The following is a 15,757-nucleotide window of genomic DNA, read 5'->3' as shown; positions in this document are numbered from 1 at the left end:
TTCTGACAGATTTGATAAAGCACCTGCATTCACACAGATTCCAGAGGATGTGTCCGTGAACGGCTGTACACATGCCGTATATAAGTGTTTTTGACGGAAGTCTTGGCAGCCGCGCTGAACAGTGTGTTCAGAAGAGCTGTCGTTGACCCTCTCTGACTCCTCGTTTCCTCACTCAAGGGCATCTTTGGGCTGCAGATATGAAGTATCTCTTATCTGCAGTATCCAAGAGTACAAAGGGTATATGTATATGCTTAATCACTGTTAAAATTATGAGGGGGCCTTGGAAAATGTTTTCCTCTGTAAGGGTTTCCTGGGCCCGAAAAGTTTGAGAACCCCTGGACTAAGTTACTCAAAAAAGTAATCAGTCCCTTATTGCTATTATAACGCCTCTGAACAGTCTCAATTCAATACTCAATACTTTAAAACAAGAATAGAAATCAAATTGTTCTCATAATTATTAGCAAATAAATAAATTAAATAAAAAAATAATAATGGGTCCATTCTCAACATTTGTTGGTTTTTCAATAACATTTAAGAATTCTTCATGTAGGCATTTCTTACAGTTTTCTGTCAGTGTTTTACATTGACAAGGATCATTCCTCCGAGCAGAATTCCTTTAACTATGTTTTTTGGAGGGATTTCAATTGGACTTTAAATCGGTCATTCCAGAGACCTTCATCCCTTCTTCTCAGTCATTGCTTTATGTATCTACTGGTTCATCTTTAGCTTTTTTACAGATACCTTCACCTTCTCCTCATGCATTTTTTTGGATGATGTGGAATCCTCAGTTGACACTGTAGTGTTTGTCTGTCTGGAACTGTTCAGACAGGTTCAGATGAGGGGCAGGGCCCTGATGAAACAGTGCTGTGTTCTGAGCCTTCTTTCCTGTATCCTGTAGCCTTTTATTTGCTCATTTTACACACTGTAACATACAAGTTCCTCACATAGTCACTGCTTTAATGTTCACTGTGTTGTATGTAATGTTGTTGTGTTGGTGAGCGGCTCAGGGTCATGTGACATTAACATGGAGCATGATGTTGTTGTGGTTTGTTTGTCTGGGTTAAACCATCAGAGCAGTGTTATCTGACAGAAAAATATGTCTGGGAATGGCGATCAGTCCTGCTCTGAATCAGGGAGTCACAGTATGGGTTTACTCATGAGCTGATTTTACACTGGTACAGTCATCATGTTCCACAGGACACAGAAACACACCTCTAAACCAGCCGCAGGTTTCACTCCTCACCAAAGGCCCAACAGCTTTTTTATCCTTATTCCCAGGATATTTCCAGCTTGCCTCCTCCCTTCCTGCTTTAGCAGACTACCCGCCTAAATATCCTGTCTTTGACTGCTTGTTACCCTTGATGCACACACACACACACACACACACACACACACACACACACAAGTATTGTCCCATAGTCTTCAGGAAACACTAATGCTAAGATTATGAGATGATGGTGAATACTTTCTGTCATTATTTACTCGCCCTCATGTCAATCCAAACCTGTTTTTATTCCCTTAAGTAACTAAATGTAATAAAGTCCTAAACACAAAATGAATCTATTGTAATAAACACTTCCAATGACGTTAAGTGCACTAAAAGACATGCATGTCGTTCGTGCAGCTCCTGCTCCCGTCACATCACTGACTCTCCAGAGCAACGGCAGTCAGGACGCTCTCAAAGCCGCCTGGATTCCTGCGGTCGGACGCGTGGAGTCCTACCAGCTCTCTCTGTCTCCCTCCATCTCTTCACAACAGGACCTTATTCTGCCTCCAAACACTACTCAGTGGGTTTTTAGCGGCTTGACACCTGGAAAAGATTATCAAGTGTTGGTGAAGACGAAGAGTGGAGAACTAACAGCTGAGACCAGGACAACAGGGAGAACAGGCAAGAACGATGACACCTCTTACATCTTCCTACCTTATTTACCCCTAAATGGTACCTTAAAAGCTATTACCTGAAGTGTAGATACAGTATTGGTACCTTTTTAATAGTTACCTTTAATAGATCATAAACAATGAGCTTCAGTTAGCTAGAAACCATTTATAACCAGTTGCCATTATAAAATACATATATACACTGTGACATATGAACAAGAAGTGATTTGGTGGCTTGTCAAGCGATCGATAGAAATAACTGAGATGTGTCTTTGTGAGTTCTTGTTGTGTCTGCTGCTCATCAGCTCCAGGATGGGCAGCTCATCTCCGGCTGGAGGCCCTTGATGAGAGGACCCTGCGGCTGTCCTGGTCTGCTCCTGCTGGCGACTGGGATTTCTACCGTGTGCTGCTGTTCAACGGCTCGTCTGTGCTGATGAACCGGACGGTGGACAGGAGTCTGGTGGAGTTCAACTTCACGGACGGGACTCTGATTCCAGGCCGTCTGTACAGAGCTGCTGTGAGCGTGGAGAGCGGATATCTGAGCTCGACTGCCGACTGCCACGAGAGACTAGGTGTGTTACTGGTCAGCTCAGCTTCACAAACCAGCAGCCTGCTCTTGTGGAAAAGAAGGCCACTTAATTGTATTGTGTGTGCACTTTTAGTGTACTTCAAATCTTATTTAAAAAAAAAAACTTTACTTGCAGATATATAACACTAATAATGAAAGACCACTAACGGGGTAGTTTACCAAAAATGAAAATTAGCCCACGATTTACTCATCCTCAAGCCATCCTAGGTGTGTATGACTTTCTTCTTTCAGATGAATCCAGTTGGAGTTACAGTTTAATGTAAAGTTTACGGTCTTTTTGGGCAGGATAAGTGAAATCAGTCGTCAAGTTCGGTGTAGAGTATACCACACTGCCGTCAGTAATTGACCTAAAAAAATCTATATTTCTATGCAGTAAATGCAGTAAAATATTTCATATGATCTGGAATTATTAAAAGAAACTGTACCATTTGGCATCTTGCTCGGAAGGACAGTGTGAATGCTTGGCAATATTTCACCTCTTTATTTCCATTCATTATTTGGAGCGTGCCTGTCATTCAGTAATCACAGTAAGCTTTGTGCTTTCTTACTTTTAATCAGAGATAAAGTATCAGCTTTCAAATTCTGAAGAAGGACTTCAGTAAAACACACAATGTCATGTAAAGACTCATTTACCTCAGAAAAGACATTAATTGTACATAAACTCGATAGTTGGCTAGAAAAAATAACTCTAGAGAGAAACATTGTAATCTGCCACAGAAATCTGTCATGGGAACATGCAGGGAGTCTTCAGATTGAAAAAGGCGGCTTGTTAGGAAATGTTTTCTCGGTGGCTTTCACTTGTAATGACGTCTTGAGTGGTTCAGTTTTATATTAGTAGTTGTAGCCATTGCAGTTTCAGCTGTTACTGCGGGAGAATGAGCATCATCTGTGCCGGGCGTAGTTGCACTTTTTATTATGAATGGATGCACTTTATTGCACTGTTTTTGGACTATAAAAATAACAGCCATTCACTGCCATTATAAAGCTTTGAAGAGCCAGGACGTTTTTTTTATTATAACTCTGATTGTATTCATCAGAAAGAAGAATGTCATATGCATTTAGGATGGCTTGAAGGTGAGTAATTCATGGGATCATTTTCATTTTTGGGTGAAATATCCCTTTAAGTGTACTTACCGTAAAGAGAGCCCACTTTCATGACTATGATTCTTGAGCACACTTCTTTGTATTTATGTGTAATTAAAATGAGGCTCGCTGTCCTGCAAAGTTGAGTCCCAGCCTGCTTCAGCACAGCTGCTGGTTTAGCTGTGTGTTGAAGTAGGACTGAGCTGGACTCTGCAGGAGCAGGACTGAAGGGACAAGGGTACACTCATAGATTTTTCTCCATCAGCTCCCCGGTCCGTTCAGAGGCTGAGTGTCCGTCACAGCACCGAGACCTCGCTGAGCGCTGTGTGGAGCCATCCCGTCGGAGAGTGGGACAACTACACCGTCCTGCTGAAGGACGGAGACGTCACTGTGGACACACAGACATTATCCCGTGGTGTGCAGGAATGCAGTTTTAATAAGCTGATGCCTGGACACACCTATACGATCACCGTGACGACCAATAGTGGAGATCGGAGTAGTTCGGCCCACGTCTCAGGAAGAACCGGTGGGTCATGCAGATGTCCCGTGCTGCTGTGATGACTGGAGTGTCCATTCACTTGATTTTACTGAGTAATGCTGTGTGTGGTCAGTCCCTGCACAGGTCACCCAGCTGCGGGTCAGTAATCAGGGCAGCACAGACGCTCTGCAGGTGAGCTGGGACGGCGCGGCCGGTGAGGTGGATCTGTACCGTTTGCTCCTCATCCACAACAGCGTGGTCATGAAGAACGAGAGTGTGCCGCCCAATGTCACCTCCTACCACTTCCAGGGCCTGAGATCTGGCGCTCTGTACAGGACAGTGCTGACCACAGTGCACAGGGGCGATCTCTCGCGCCAGACGGTGGCTGATGGGCGCACAGGTAATACACCAAAAACACAACACCAGGTGTGTGTTATTAAAAAAACATACAGGGTACTTATTAAATAAGGGTGGCATGTCTGCACACTTAAAGGAATAGTTCATTCAAAAATTACAATTTGCTGAAAATGTGTTCACCCTCAGGCCATCCCAGATCAGGATAAGTTTGTTTCTTCATCAGATTTAGAGAAATGTCTCAGCAATGGGTGCTCTGCAGTGAATGGGTGCCGTCAGAATGAGAGTCCAAACAGCTGATAAAAACATCACAATAATCCACAAGTAATCCACAGCACTCCAGTCCATCAGTTAACATCTGGAGAAGACAAATTCCATCAAGATGTTTTTAACTAAAATACATTGAGTCCATAATCCATAATAACACGTCCTTCAGTCTGCTGTTGTCTCTCACATCAAAATCCAGTCACATATTTGTTTAGAGCAACGGTTTGAAGTTAAAACATCTTAATTTATTAAAACATTCAGCTATTTGCTTGCACAAGACAAGACATTAAGTGATAGGCTGAATTCATGGCATCAATCATTTGTCAATGACTTTTATCAGCTGTTTGAACTTAAGTGTCTTCAGAACTGTTTATTTGATTTTCCCTTTAAAAGAATTCTCAATGCTGTCCTTAAAAGTTATGGTTTAAAACCATGGTTATGTTAAAAACCATAAACCACAGTGCCTGTGTAACCTGTTTAATCAGAACGGTTGCTTCAGATTTGCTTGAAGGATGACACAGGTACGATGAACATCACACACACACATATCAAGTCAAGTCACCTTTATTTATATATCATCACTAAACCTTAAATATATAAAAGTCATTTGTGCGACTTCCTGCAGGGAGTGTTGTTGTGGAGGGAGGATGTTGTTCTTTGTCTGAGCGAACAATCATGCTTTTACTCAACATATTATTATTGTTAACATAGTAACAAGCAGAGTTTGTTATGGGCAAACATGAGACGTGATATTTTTATGGCAGCAGTGGTTTCTTAATGTAAGAGCAGCTGTGCGATCCACATCTCCAGTCTTAACTCCTTAGCATATTAGCTTACTTCTCTTAGTTTCCACCATTTTCTGTTTGCTTCCTTTTAGCCAAACAATATTTATTTATATGTAGTGATATTGAAAGCAAACAAACAAATCACTAGCATCAATCCTGATTCTGTTTGTCTATATTGAACAGTGTGCAGCTCTGTCCTGTGATCTTGTCTTGTGTGGTGTGTTGATCAGTTCCAGCCGCAGTGAGAGACGTGACGGTGAGCAACAATGGCCGCATGGACTTCCTGAGTGTGTCCTGGAGAGCAGCTGAGGGAGACGTGGACAGTTACTCGGTCACTCTGAGAGATCAGGAGAGAACCATTCACACTCTCACTGTGTCCAGGCTCACTACCGAGTGTGTCTTTAAGTCTCTGGTGTCTGGACGCCTCTACAACATCTCCATCAGCACCCGCAGTGGAGAGTATGAGAAGCACACCGTGGTTCAGGAGCGCACACGTAAGAGCACTCAGCAGAAGTTTTGATGATAGCGTCTATCTGTTACACTGATGGAGATGTTGATGCTGCGGTGTACGGTCTGATTGTTCACGTTATTCTGTGCTTCTCTGCCCCAGAACCTGCCACAGCGTTGAACCCTACAGCCACACACATGGCTCGTGACGACCGTCTGAAGGTGTACTGGCGCCACGCGGCTGGAGACTTTGACCACTATCATGTCTCCATCAAGCACAACAACATCTTCCAGCAGAACAAGACGGTGCCCAAGACTCAGAATGAATGTGTGTTCAGTGGGCTGGTGCCAGGCCGACTCTACACTGTGATCGTCAGCACATGGAGCGGGAAATATGAGTCCAGCGTCTCAACTCACGGAAGGACATGTGAGTATGCCTGGGCTGTTTTACTTTGAGAGCTCTGTAGGTCATTTTGCTGTAGTTCTGTAGCTGCTACATTTTATAGCTTGCTGATTTAGTTTGCTTAAATTCTATGGCTTTATAGTTTAATGTATTTCTGTTGCACTGTAGTTCAAAGTTTTGTTTTTATTTACTGTAGTTCTTCCTTCTCTGTAGGTCTGTGGATGAGTTTACGGTTGCTCTTAGTTGTTTCTGTTGTTCTGTAGTTTGCCATAGTTTTTTAACTATGTAGATTAGTTTACTGTAATTCAGTAGCACTGTAGTGTAGTTTACCACAGTTCTGTAGCTCTGTGGTATAAGTTCTGTAACTCTGTAGGTTAGTTAACTGTAATTCTGTAGCTCTGTAGTGTAGTTTACCACAGTTCTGCACTTCTGTAGAGTAGCATACAGTTGTCCTGTAGCACTATAGTGTAGTTTACCACAGTTCTGCACTTCTGTAGTGTAGCATACAGTTGTCCTGTAGCACTATAGTGTAGTTTACCACAGTTCTGTAGTTTTGTGGTATATGTTCTGTAGTTATGTAACTCTGTAGTTTGGTTAACTGTAATTCTGTAGCTCTGTAGTGTAGTTTACCACAGTTCTGCACTTCTGTAGAGTAGCATACAGTTGTCCTGTAGCACTATAGTGTAGTTTACCACACTTCTTTATTTTTGTGGTATATGTTCTGTAGTTATGTAACTCTGTAGTTTGGTTAACTGTAATTCTGTAGCTCTGTAGTGTAGTTTACCACAGTTCTGTAGCTCTGTGTTTTTTTTTGTCTGTACTGTAGTTTACTATTATCCTGTTCTCTGTCAGTGCCAGCAGGAGTGCAGAACCTGACGCTGGCTGACAGCGGCACAGAGGACCTGCTGGTGACGTGGGTTTCTGCCCCCGGAGATGTGGATCATTATGAGGTTCAGCTGCTCTTTAATGACATGAAGGTGTTTCCTCCGATCACACTAAACAGCAGCACCAACAGATACCTGCTCTCTTCACTCACTCCTGGAAGACTTTATAAAATTGTGGTGTCCACCTTTAGTGGGCCAAATCTAAGTGTGCAGTTTATCAAAGGCAGAACAGGTACATCTCACTGTTGCCTTTGGATATCTGAGAAATATAGTGATTTAACATATTTTTGAGTGTAGTTATCTTGCAGAGTCTTACAGTTTGTGTGTTTTCTCGATTTATTTCAGTTCCCAGTAAAGTGAAGAACATTCTTATCAGTAATGCCGGTCAGAGCAGCAGTCTTAGAGTGAACTGGACGCCGGGACAGGGTGATGTGGACCACTATGCTGTGTCACTGTCCCAGACGGGCGGTCAGGCTGAGGAGAGATCAATCCCTAAACATGTGCATGAGATCAGTTTCCAGGGTCTACTGCCAGGACAACAGTACATGATAACTGTTACATCAGTCTGTGGATCTCTGATCAATAACAGCACAGCAACAGGACGAACAGGTAAAGTAACACACTTAAAAAAATAAATAAATTAAAAAAAAATATATGGTGTTTTTCTGCTGTTTTTTGTCATGTTGATGCTGTTGTTTTTATAAGATTAATAATTTGGTCAAGAGATGGTGCATTACCTGCATTCCTGACAACATCATGGTAAAACCAGTGTACTGCACGGCCTGCAGTGGCAAGCTTAACTCTCAAGCATCCTTCAGGACAAATTTTGGGCAAAATCATTTTGTTTTGTTTTATTCTTAAAGTTTCCTTAATCTGAGCAGTACAAGACTTGGCTACTTTTCCTAAGTTTGTCACCTGAACACATACAAAAAAATGGACTTGATTCAACAAAGTTAAGTTATTAAAAGTGGGTACCCACAGGAGATGAATGGGAAATACTATGATTCAGAGCATTTTTTATATTTGTCCAATAAAAATCAAAAAATCCAACACACTGCCGGTCATACATTACACACATATGAAGGGGTGAGCCTATACAGCATCTCAATGTGGCAAACACTCACACACACACACACACACACACACATACATACAAAGCATTGAATGAGCCTATAACAGAGAGCTGTTGAATAAAAACACACACATACAAAAGTCACTCACACATACTAAAACAAAGACTTAAATGAGCCGATGACTGAAATTTTTTAGAATGTACCAATCGGCAACTGTACACACACACACACACTTCAATGTCAGATCAAAGTCCTACTTCAAGATTTGTTGATGCCAAACAAAAAAGTCTGAAACATGCTACTTGTTAGGTTTCCTGTTTATTCTTTTGTCTGTATTTTTTTTTTTTTTTTTTATAAATACAGTCAGGTCCATATATATTTGGATACTGACCCAATTTTGACAATTTCAGATCTGTATGCCATCAGAACAGAATTAAAAATAAAACAATCAAGATGAAATTTAAGTGCAGACTTTAAGCTTTAATTGGAGGGGTTGAACAAAAACACAACATAAAATGCAGAGGAATTGCAACCGTTTTTATACACAGACCCCCATTTTCGGGGACAAATAAATGTAATCATGAATAAAAAGTTAATTTTTGATATTTTGTTGAGAATCCTTTGCAGGCAATGACTGCCTTGCGTCTGGAGCTCATGGACATCAGCAGAGATTTGGTTCCTCCTTTGTGATGCTTTGCCAGGCCTGTTAATGCAGCTGACTTCAGTTGTTGTGTGTTTGTGGCTCTTTCTGCCTTTAGTTTTGTCTTCAGCGAGTGAAATGCAGCTCAATCTGGTTGAGATTCTGGCCACTGGGGGCAGAATATTCCACTGTTCTACTACTAAACTTCAAAAACTCCTGGGTTGCTTTTGCTGTATGCTTTGGGTCATTTTCCATTTGTGCTATGAAGCGCTGTCCAATCAGCTTTGCTGCATTGTGACTGAATCTGGGCAGAGAGTATATCTCTACACACTTCAGAATTCATCCAGCTGCTTCTGTCTTCTGTCACATCATCACTAAACAGCAGTAACCCAGTGCCACTGGAGACATGCTCATCATCACACTGCTCCATGTTTCACAGATGATGTGTGTGCTTTGGATCCTGAGCTGTTCCAAGCCTTCTCCAGACTTTTCTCTTTCCCGTCTCATTCTGGTACAGCTTGTTCTTAACTTCAGCCATCCAAAGAATATTTTTCTAGAAGTGGTCTGGCTTTTTTTTTTGGCGAAGTCTAATCTGTCTTGTTTGCAGCTTGTGGTGAAGCCTCTGTTTGCTCTGGTGAAGTCTTCTCTTGATTGTAGACTTTGACAGAGACACGTCTGCCTCCTGGAGAGTGTTCTTCTCTCTCGGCTGGATGTTGTGAAAGGGTTTTTTCTTTTACCATAGAGAGGGTTCATTGATCATCCCCGTGGATGTCCAGGCCTTTTTATGTTTCTGAGCTCACCAGTGCGTTCTTTTTTTTTTCAGAATGTACCAAACTATTGATTTGGTGACTCCGAATGTTCCTGCTAGCTCTCTGATGGATCTGTTTTGATTTGAAGCCTAACAATTGTCTGAGATCCTACAAACCACATGATGTGGGTTCATAGCAACAACTTCCAAATGCAAAAGACACACTTAGAATCAACTCCAGACCTTTTACCTCCTTAACTGATGTAGAAATAACAAAAGAATATCCCACATCTGTCCATGAAACAGCTTTTTTAGTCAAATTTGAAATTTAAATTTAAAACTCAAGCCCATATTCATTATAGAACTGTAAATGTAAAAAATTGCACCTGTGTCCAAATATATATGAACCTGACTGTAAACGATTACTCTGTCTCCTACTTTGCCCTGTCCTTATAGCATGGTCAGATTTGTCTGTAAGCATATATTGGCATCTTTGTATAGTCCCCACCCAACACAATTTATTTATTTATTTATTTATTTTAATTCTATAATTTTAATTTGTGATCAAATCTAAAACTTGAGAGGTTAAGATGGTATATCTTTCAGGCTTTATGGAGCCATTGAGTACTACAGCCAAATAGTGGCTATTAAAATTTTTGATATTTTGATGTACCAGGTGTCACCAAAGTTACCAGTGTTTTAGGTTTTGGCTGTCTGAACTTGTTGGATTTTTTTAATTTATTTATTATTTTTTTTACTTAAGTAAATAATTAACAATAAGCATATTTTACATAAAAATATGGCACTTTTAGTGGTAAATAAATACAAAACACAAAACTAAACTCACTAAAATTACATAAATAGTTTTTATTTTTTCAAAGATGGTGATTTGACATTTAAAAAAAAAAATGGGATCACACCTGAGGCCTTTGTGCCCAATTTTTCCACTAAGGACCATTAAAGGCTGTTGGTATGAAGGATGCTTGAGGGTTAAATGTAGCACAGATACTGTACTGTGGTTTTAATTATTCTGTCAATATAAATATTTAGCCTACTTATCTTTATTGCTAAATGCAGACAGACTGACATGATCCAGTCATGGGTTTCTCTATGCTGCTCCTTTGCTCTGCAGTGCCGTCCTCCGTGAGCGCTCTACAAGTGGAGGACCAGCGCAGCACATCCAGTCTGCTGGTGGTCATGGCAGGCAGGTCGAGGGGGTGTATGACGGCTATCAGCTGCAGCTGCTGGATGAGCGAGGGTCTCTGGTGGCTAACAGCTCTCAGACTGCAGAAGCCAGCCAGCAGTACTTCAGACAGCTCACTCCAGGAAAAAAATATCGTGTTGTGATGCAAACCACCAGCGGAGGAATCAGCAGCAAAGCTGTCATTGCTGAGGGCAGAACCTGTGTGTAGATGATGCCTTTTTCTCAGTTTTAACATGTGATCATACAGCAGATGAACTGAACAGTTACAGTGTCTGAAAATGTGTGTGTTTTAGATCCAGCGATTGTTAATAACCTGTCCGTCATAAGCAACACAACCACAAGCCTGTCGTTCCGCTGGGATCTGCCAGATGGGGAGTTTGATGGATTTGATGTTTTTCTATATACTGGAGATGAAAGCTTGCAAGATCAGAAAACAGGAATGATGAACATGCAGGACTGTTCTTTTTCCAGAACCTTCAACCTGGGACTCAGTACAAGGTGGTGGTTCTGACCCGCAGTGGGGATCAGACCAATGACACGTCCATCTGGGCCCGGGACAGGTGAACAACACACACCAACTCGCCAGTAACCAAAATAAAATGTACTTTTCTGATTGTCATTATGATACAGTTCAATGTCAGGCCCAATCACAGCAGTTTAACAGCAAACACGATCATATATTCATCACAGTTTTACTGTTTTGGCCACATTTGTTCATGAAGGTAAAGATAATCAATTTTAGGGATGCACAATATATCGGCTACCATATTGGTATCGGCCGATAAATGTGAATTTTTAAATTTGAGCAATATATTAAGGACGATAGATAGTGCATTATTTCCTTCAGAGACACTTCAGATGTGCACAGTTCGCCATGGTGGCTTTGACTTGCTTGAAATGTGTTTGTAATCACTTTGAAAAGGAAAATACTGTGAAGTGCAACATGTGCATGGCAAGTCTGTCACAAAAGCTACGTAAAAATTATTTAAGAACATTACTGTAAAATAATGTTGTGGATCTTTGTAATCTTTGCGCGCCAGTGTTTTAGCGCGTTGTTACTGGAAGACCAAAGAACGCAACAGGAGTCACACATTCTGACACATAACAGTTCAAGTTCACTTGTTCATTTGCATCTTTTTTGTGCTTATATTTTATGTAGTATTAATATTATTTTTATGTTTATTATATTTTTTATATATCATCACCTAATTAACCCATTAACAGGCTGCTTCAGTTTAATGGTGTCCATTCAGCTCTTTATATATAAATATATAAAATTTGGATTTACATTTATCGGCCAACATATTGGTTATTGGCTTTCAAAATAATTATCGGTTAGCAGTATGGGGCCAAAATTTCCATATCAGTGCATTCCTAATAAATATCATAATAGTAAATAACTTTGTTAAATGTGCTTCCTGTAGTTCCTGCAGCTGTGACGTTCTTGTGTGTGCCGACAATAGAAGAAGCTCTGAGAGTCTGTGGTTGAGCTGGAAACAGGCCGGGGGTGAAGTGAGCAGCTATACCCTCCTGATTTACAACCCTGATGGACTCAACAAGAGGAGCAGAGCTTGGGCCCGGAGAGCAGAAGCTACACGTTTCAAAGGCTGGTGGCTGGACGACTTTACCAGGCTGTGGTCCTTACACACAGTGGAGATCAGACCACATGGCAACCACTACCGGCAGGACGGGTAAGTGTGTCCTGTAAGTCGCAAGAAATAATACTGAAAACATGAGCTTGACGTGTTGAAAATCAATCTCAAAAACCTTAAAGGCAGGGTAGGCGATTTTTCAAAAACTCATTGGAAAACTGAATCGGGCCAAATAACAAAACATACTTGTAGCCAATCAGCAGAAAGGGGCGTGTCTACTCATGATGCGGAGGAGAGAGCGTTCAGTGCACAGGACGGACGTTAGCTGAGACGAGCAACAGAAAGATAGAGATGGCAGATAAAAAACAAAACAGGAAAAAACATCTGCAGAACAAAAGAAGGCTTAAGGCAAGAAGTAGCACCCATGTAAATGTCAGTGGAGATAACTGGAGAGAACTCAAGGAGCAGAAGGCCTACGATGGACACTGAGGTTGCTTTTGTTTTTTCAAATATGTGGAGTAACCACCGTGTCTACATCAGACACACACACACGCTGCAACAGCTAAAGTCTGTCTACAACTGGACACAACCACAAGCGACCGTGAAAAAACATTTTGAAATCTGTGTCAATATGTCTGAATAGAACGCAGCAGCAGTTTTCTGTCGGGGATTTGTCGTTGTCGTACCGCACCACATCCAGTATAGACCATATATAATATATATATATATATCGGATATACTATATGCATATATATATATATATATATATATGGTGTAGACAGCATCACTGATTATAATGAGTTTCATAGTAATTTTGTCGCGCCACGCCACTCACGTCTGTTGTAGACACGGTGTAACATTGGTTTTGCTTTGTTTCCCAGAACTAATCGTTGCCTGGATTGCGTACATATGTGTGGGGCGGAGCTATCAAAACAGGGACGAGACCTTTTGGGGCGGGGCGTGTTTGTTTTGGTGATTTCAAATGTCAACATTGGCTACCAGAAATCGCTTACCCTGCCTTTAATATGGGTCACAGTTTCCTTCAGTTAATCTTTAGAAGAAGTACTTAATTGCAGTACTGATTTTATATGTTGGACTCTTTTCCTTAATGGTTTTGTTGTATTGTAGACCCTAGGCCACCTATCTCGTTCTCATTTGGAGAAATCAATAACACTTCACTGGAGATCACCTGGAGCGGTCCAGAAAACACTGGGAATATGATGACTTTGACCTTCAGTGGAGCCCCAGGGGACATCTGTAACTGTGTTTGCAACGACAACACCATTTTAACTCCACCTCCCCCCCTGTGACATCTGAGTCACTCAAGGAAACCCCACAGTATTCTGAAAGAGAGGAGAAAGACATGTACCCTGGCCGTCAGTAAAAACATCAGCTGCGTACAGTCAGCGGCGCCGGAACCAGCAACCCTACCTACAGCTCTCCGGTCCACAGGCAGCATTCAGGACAAAGTCAGTGGAGCACCAGACCACACATGTATAACAGAAAATATTTAGTTTATCAGTCGTTCCCCACAGGAAACGGGTATGTCCAAACCAGGCTTTATTTAATCAATTTCACCAGACGAGACTACGGTCACCAGAATCATTCAGTTTGGACAAGATCATAGTTTATAGTAGTTTTACAGCCATCTGTCTCTCCTGAGACTTGCTATGAGGATGACAAGTATGTGTTGCAGGGGTTCTCAACTCTGGCCTTGACCTTTCCTGCAGAGTGTAGTTCCAAGCCTTGATAAAACTCATCTGCTTGTAACATTCTAGTAAGACCCTGAAAAAACCTAGATAAGCTTGTTCAGGTGTGGATAGATTAGGGAGCTTTAAACTCTGGCAGCAAACTGCATCTCGAGGGGGGTCCACCTGGGGCCTCAGGTACAAACATTGGCGTACGAACCAAATGGACATCGAAATGGTGTGTAACGCTGTTTCCATGAACGTATCTGGATTTTATTAATAAAAACAAACTTGGCGGGTAAATATGTGAGCACCATATAGTCGTGTGTGTAGAAGTGAGAAAAGTTATGAAGTAAACAAGGATATAAAATACATTCACTCAATATATACATTCACATCTCATTATGTGGGATAAGCCTCTGAAACTTACATAAAGTAAATTTTCACAGAAGTGGTAAACAAAACTTATATGAATTTAGCCACATTTATTAGTGATTAGCTTGACACTTTTACTGGGGCTCCACTGTTATAAGGACAGCGAGGGACGGAAGGTGCACAAAATACATCTTTTAAACTAAACATTAAACCTCATGTTTTGAGAAAATATAAATATTAAGCGGGAGAACATATGCGCACTTTGGCGGCACTACTGGATTCCTATTATGTCCATGATAATATAGTACTGTACAAGTGCAGCGCCGGAGGTGTTGATGTCATGTGAAGAATCTCCAAACATGATGAAAAATACACTGTATTTGAAGGTACAACATACAAGAAAACTGAAAGATTTACACGTTTCATTTTTAAACAACTTTGTCAGTGACACGCCGAGTAGACAATTGATTTACACTGCAATAATATAGGTTTATCTGTTTCCACTAACTAATAGCTAAAAGATGTTAATCAACAAAAACTGCATAAATTTAATTTGATCTGAATTCTTTAAAACAACTGAAATACTATTTGGCCAGTGGAAAAGATTGAGAATCAACTACATTTAAAAACATTTATCTGATTACCTTGACGATGAGATTTGTACATAGTAAAACTGGGTGTTTGTACGCTCTATATCTGGTGATTTCGGAGGATACCCGAGGTGGAGATGCACAATAAACACACAATCTTCCCCTGCACTGGGATTTTAAAAGGATTTTTGACACGGTTCTGGCGTAAGCTTTGGTTGTAAAACTCTGAGAACTTCTGTTGCGTATGCAGAGAGTTTTATACATATGGTAGACAACCAAAATGGGTAATACCGCCGCCGCAGGGCCGCGCGTAATTTCAGTCAGTCGCGTGTTTAAAATCCTTCTGCGAAATACCGCCAGGTGGCGCAAAGGGACGGATTGCGAATGAATGTAATTGTAAAATGAGATAAAAGGAGGAGGTGTTAATAAACAACAATAAATTATGATATAACATTACGGTATTCCATCTTAAAAAAACATTAAAAAATTGTAAAGTGAGTAATTTCAAAAAGTAGGATAGTTTAAGGCTACAGTCTACTCATGCAAAAATTAAAAGAAACCTTACCCAAAGGATTTATGCTGCTTTGTTATTAAACAGTCATTAATATAAGGCCTATATACACGGATAAAAACTAAATGTTTCATTTCGGTTCATTCTTGGTTTATTTTAAAAAAAACA

General features: G+C 40.9%; 1 protein-coding gene across 1 annotated transcript in view; it reads left to right on the top strand.

The window, feature by feature from the left end:
- The window catches only part of LOC109080594 (receptor-type tyrosine-protein phosphatase beta-like), a 28,052-nt gene extending 16,655 nt beyond the window's left edge, over window positions 1-11,397 (top strand). The window contains 12 exon segments of the mRNA XM_042753364.1: window positions 1,625-1,888; window positions 2,184-2,450; window positions 3,816-4,076; window positions 4,162-4,428; window positions 5,665-5,928; window positions 6,045-6,308; window positions 7,137-7,400; window positions 7,514-7,777; window positions 10,762-10,829; window positions 10,832-11,033; window positions 11,127-11,302; window positions 11,305-11,397. Coding sequence (XP_042609298.1) covers window positions 1,625-1,888; window positions 2,184-2,450; window positions 3,816-4,076; window positions 4,162-4,428; window positions 5,665-5,928; window positions 6,045-6,308; window positions 7,137-7,400; window positions 7,514-7,777; window positions 10,762-10,829; window positions 10,832-11,033; window positions 11,127-11,302; window positions 11,305-11,397 — 2,654 coding nt within the window.
- The last annotated feature ends 4,360 nt before the right edge of the window (window positions 11,398-15,757 follow it).

Source organism: Cyprinus carpio, chromosome B25 (assembly GCF_018340385.1).
Source record: "Cyprinus carpio isolate SPL01 chromosome B25, ASM1834038v1, whole genome shotgun sequence".
Classification (NCBI taxonomy): Eukaryota; Metazoa; Chordata; class Actinopteri; order Cypriniformes; family Cyprinidae; genus Cyprinus; species Cyprinus carpio.
This window is presented reverse-complemented; position numbering and strand designations above follow the sequence as displayed.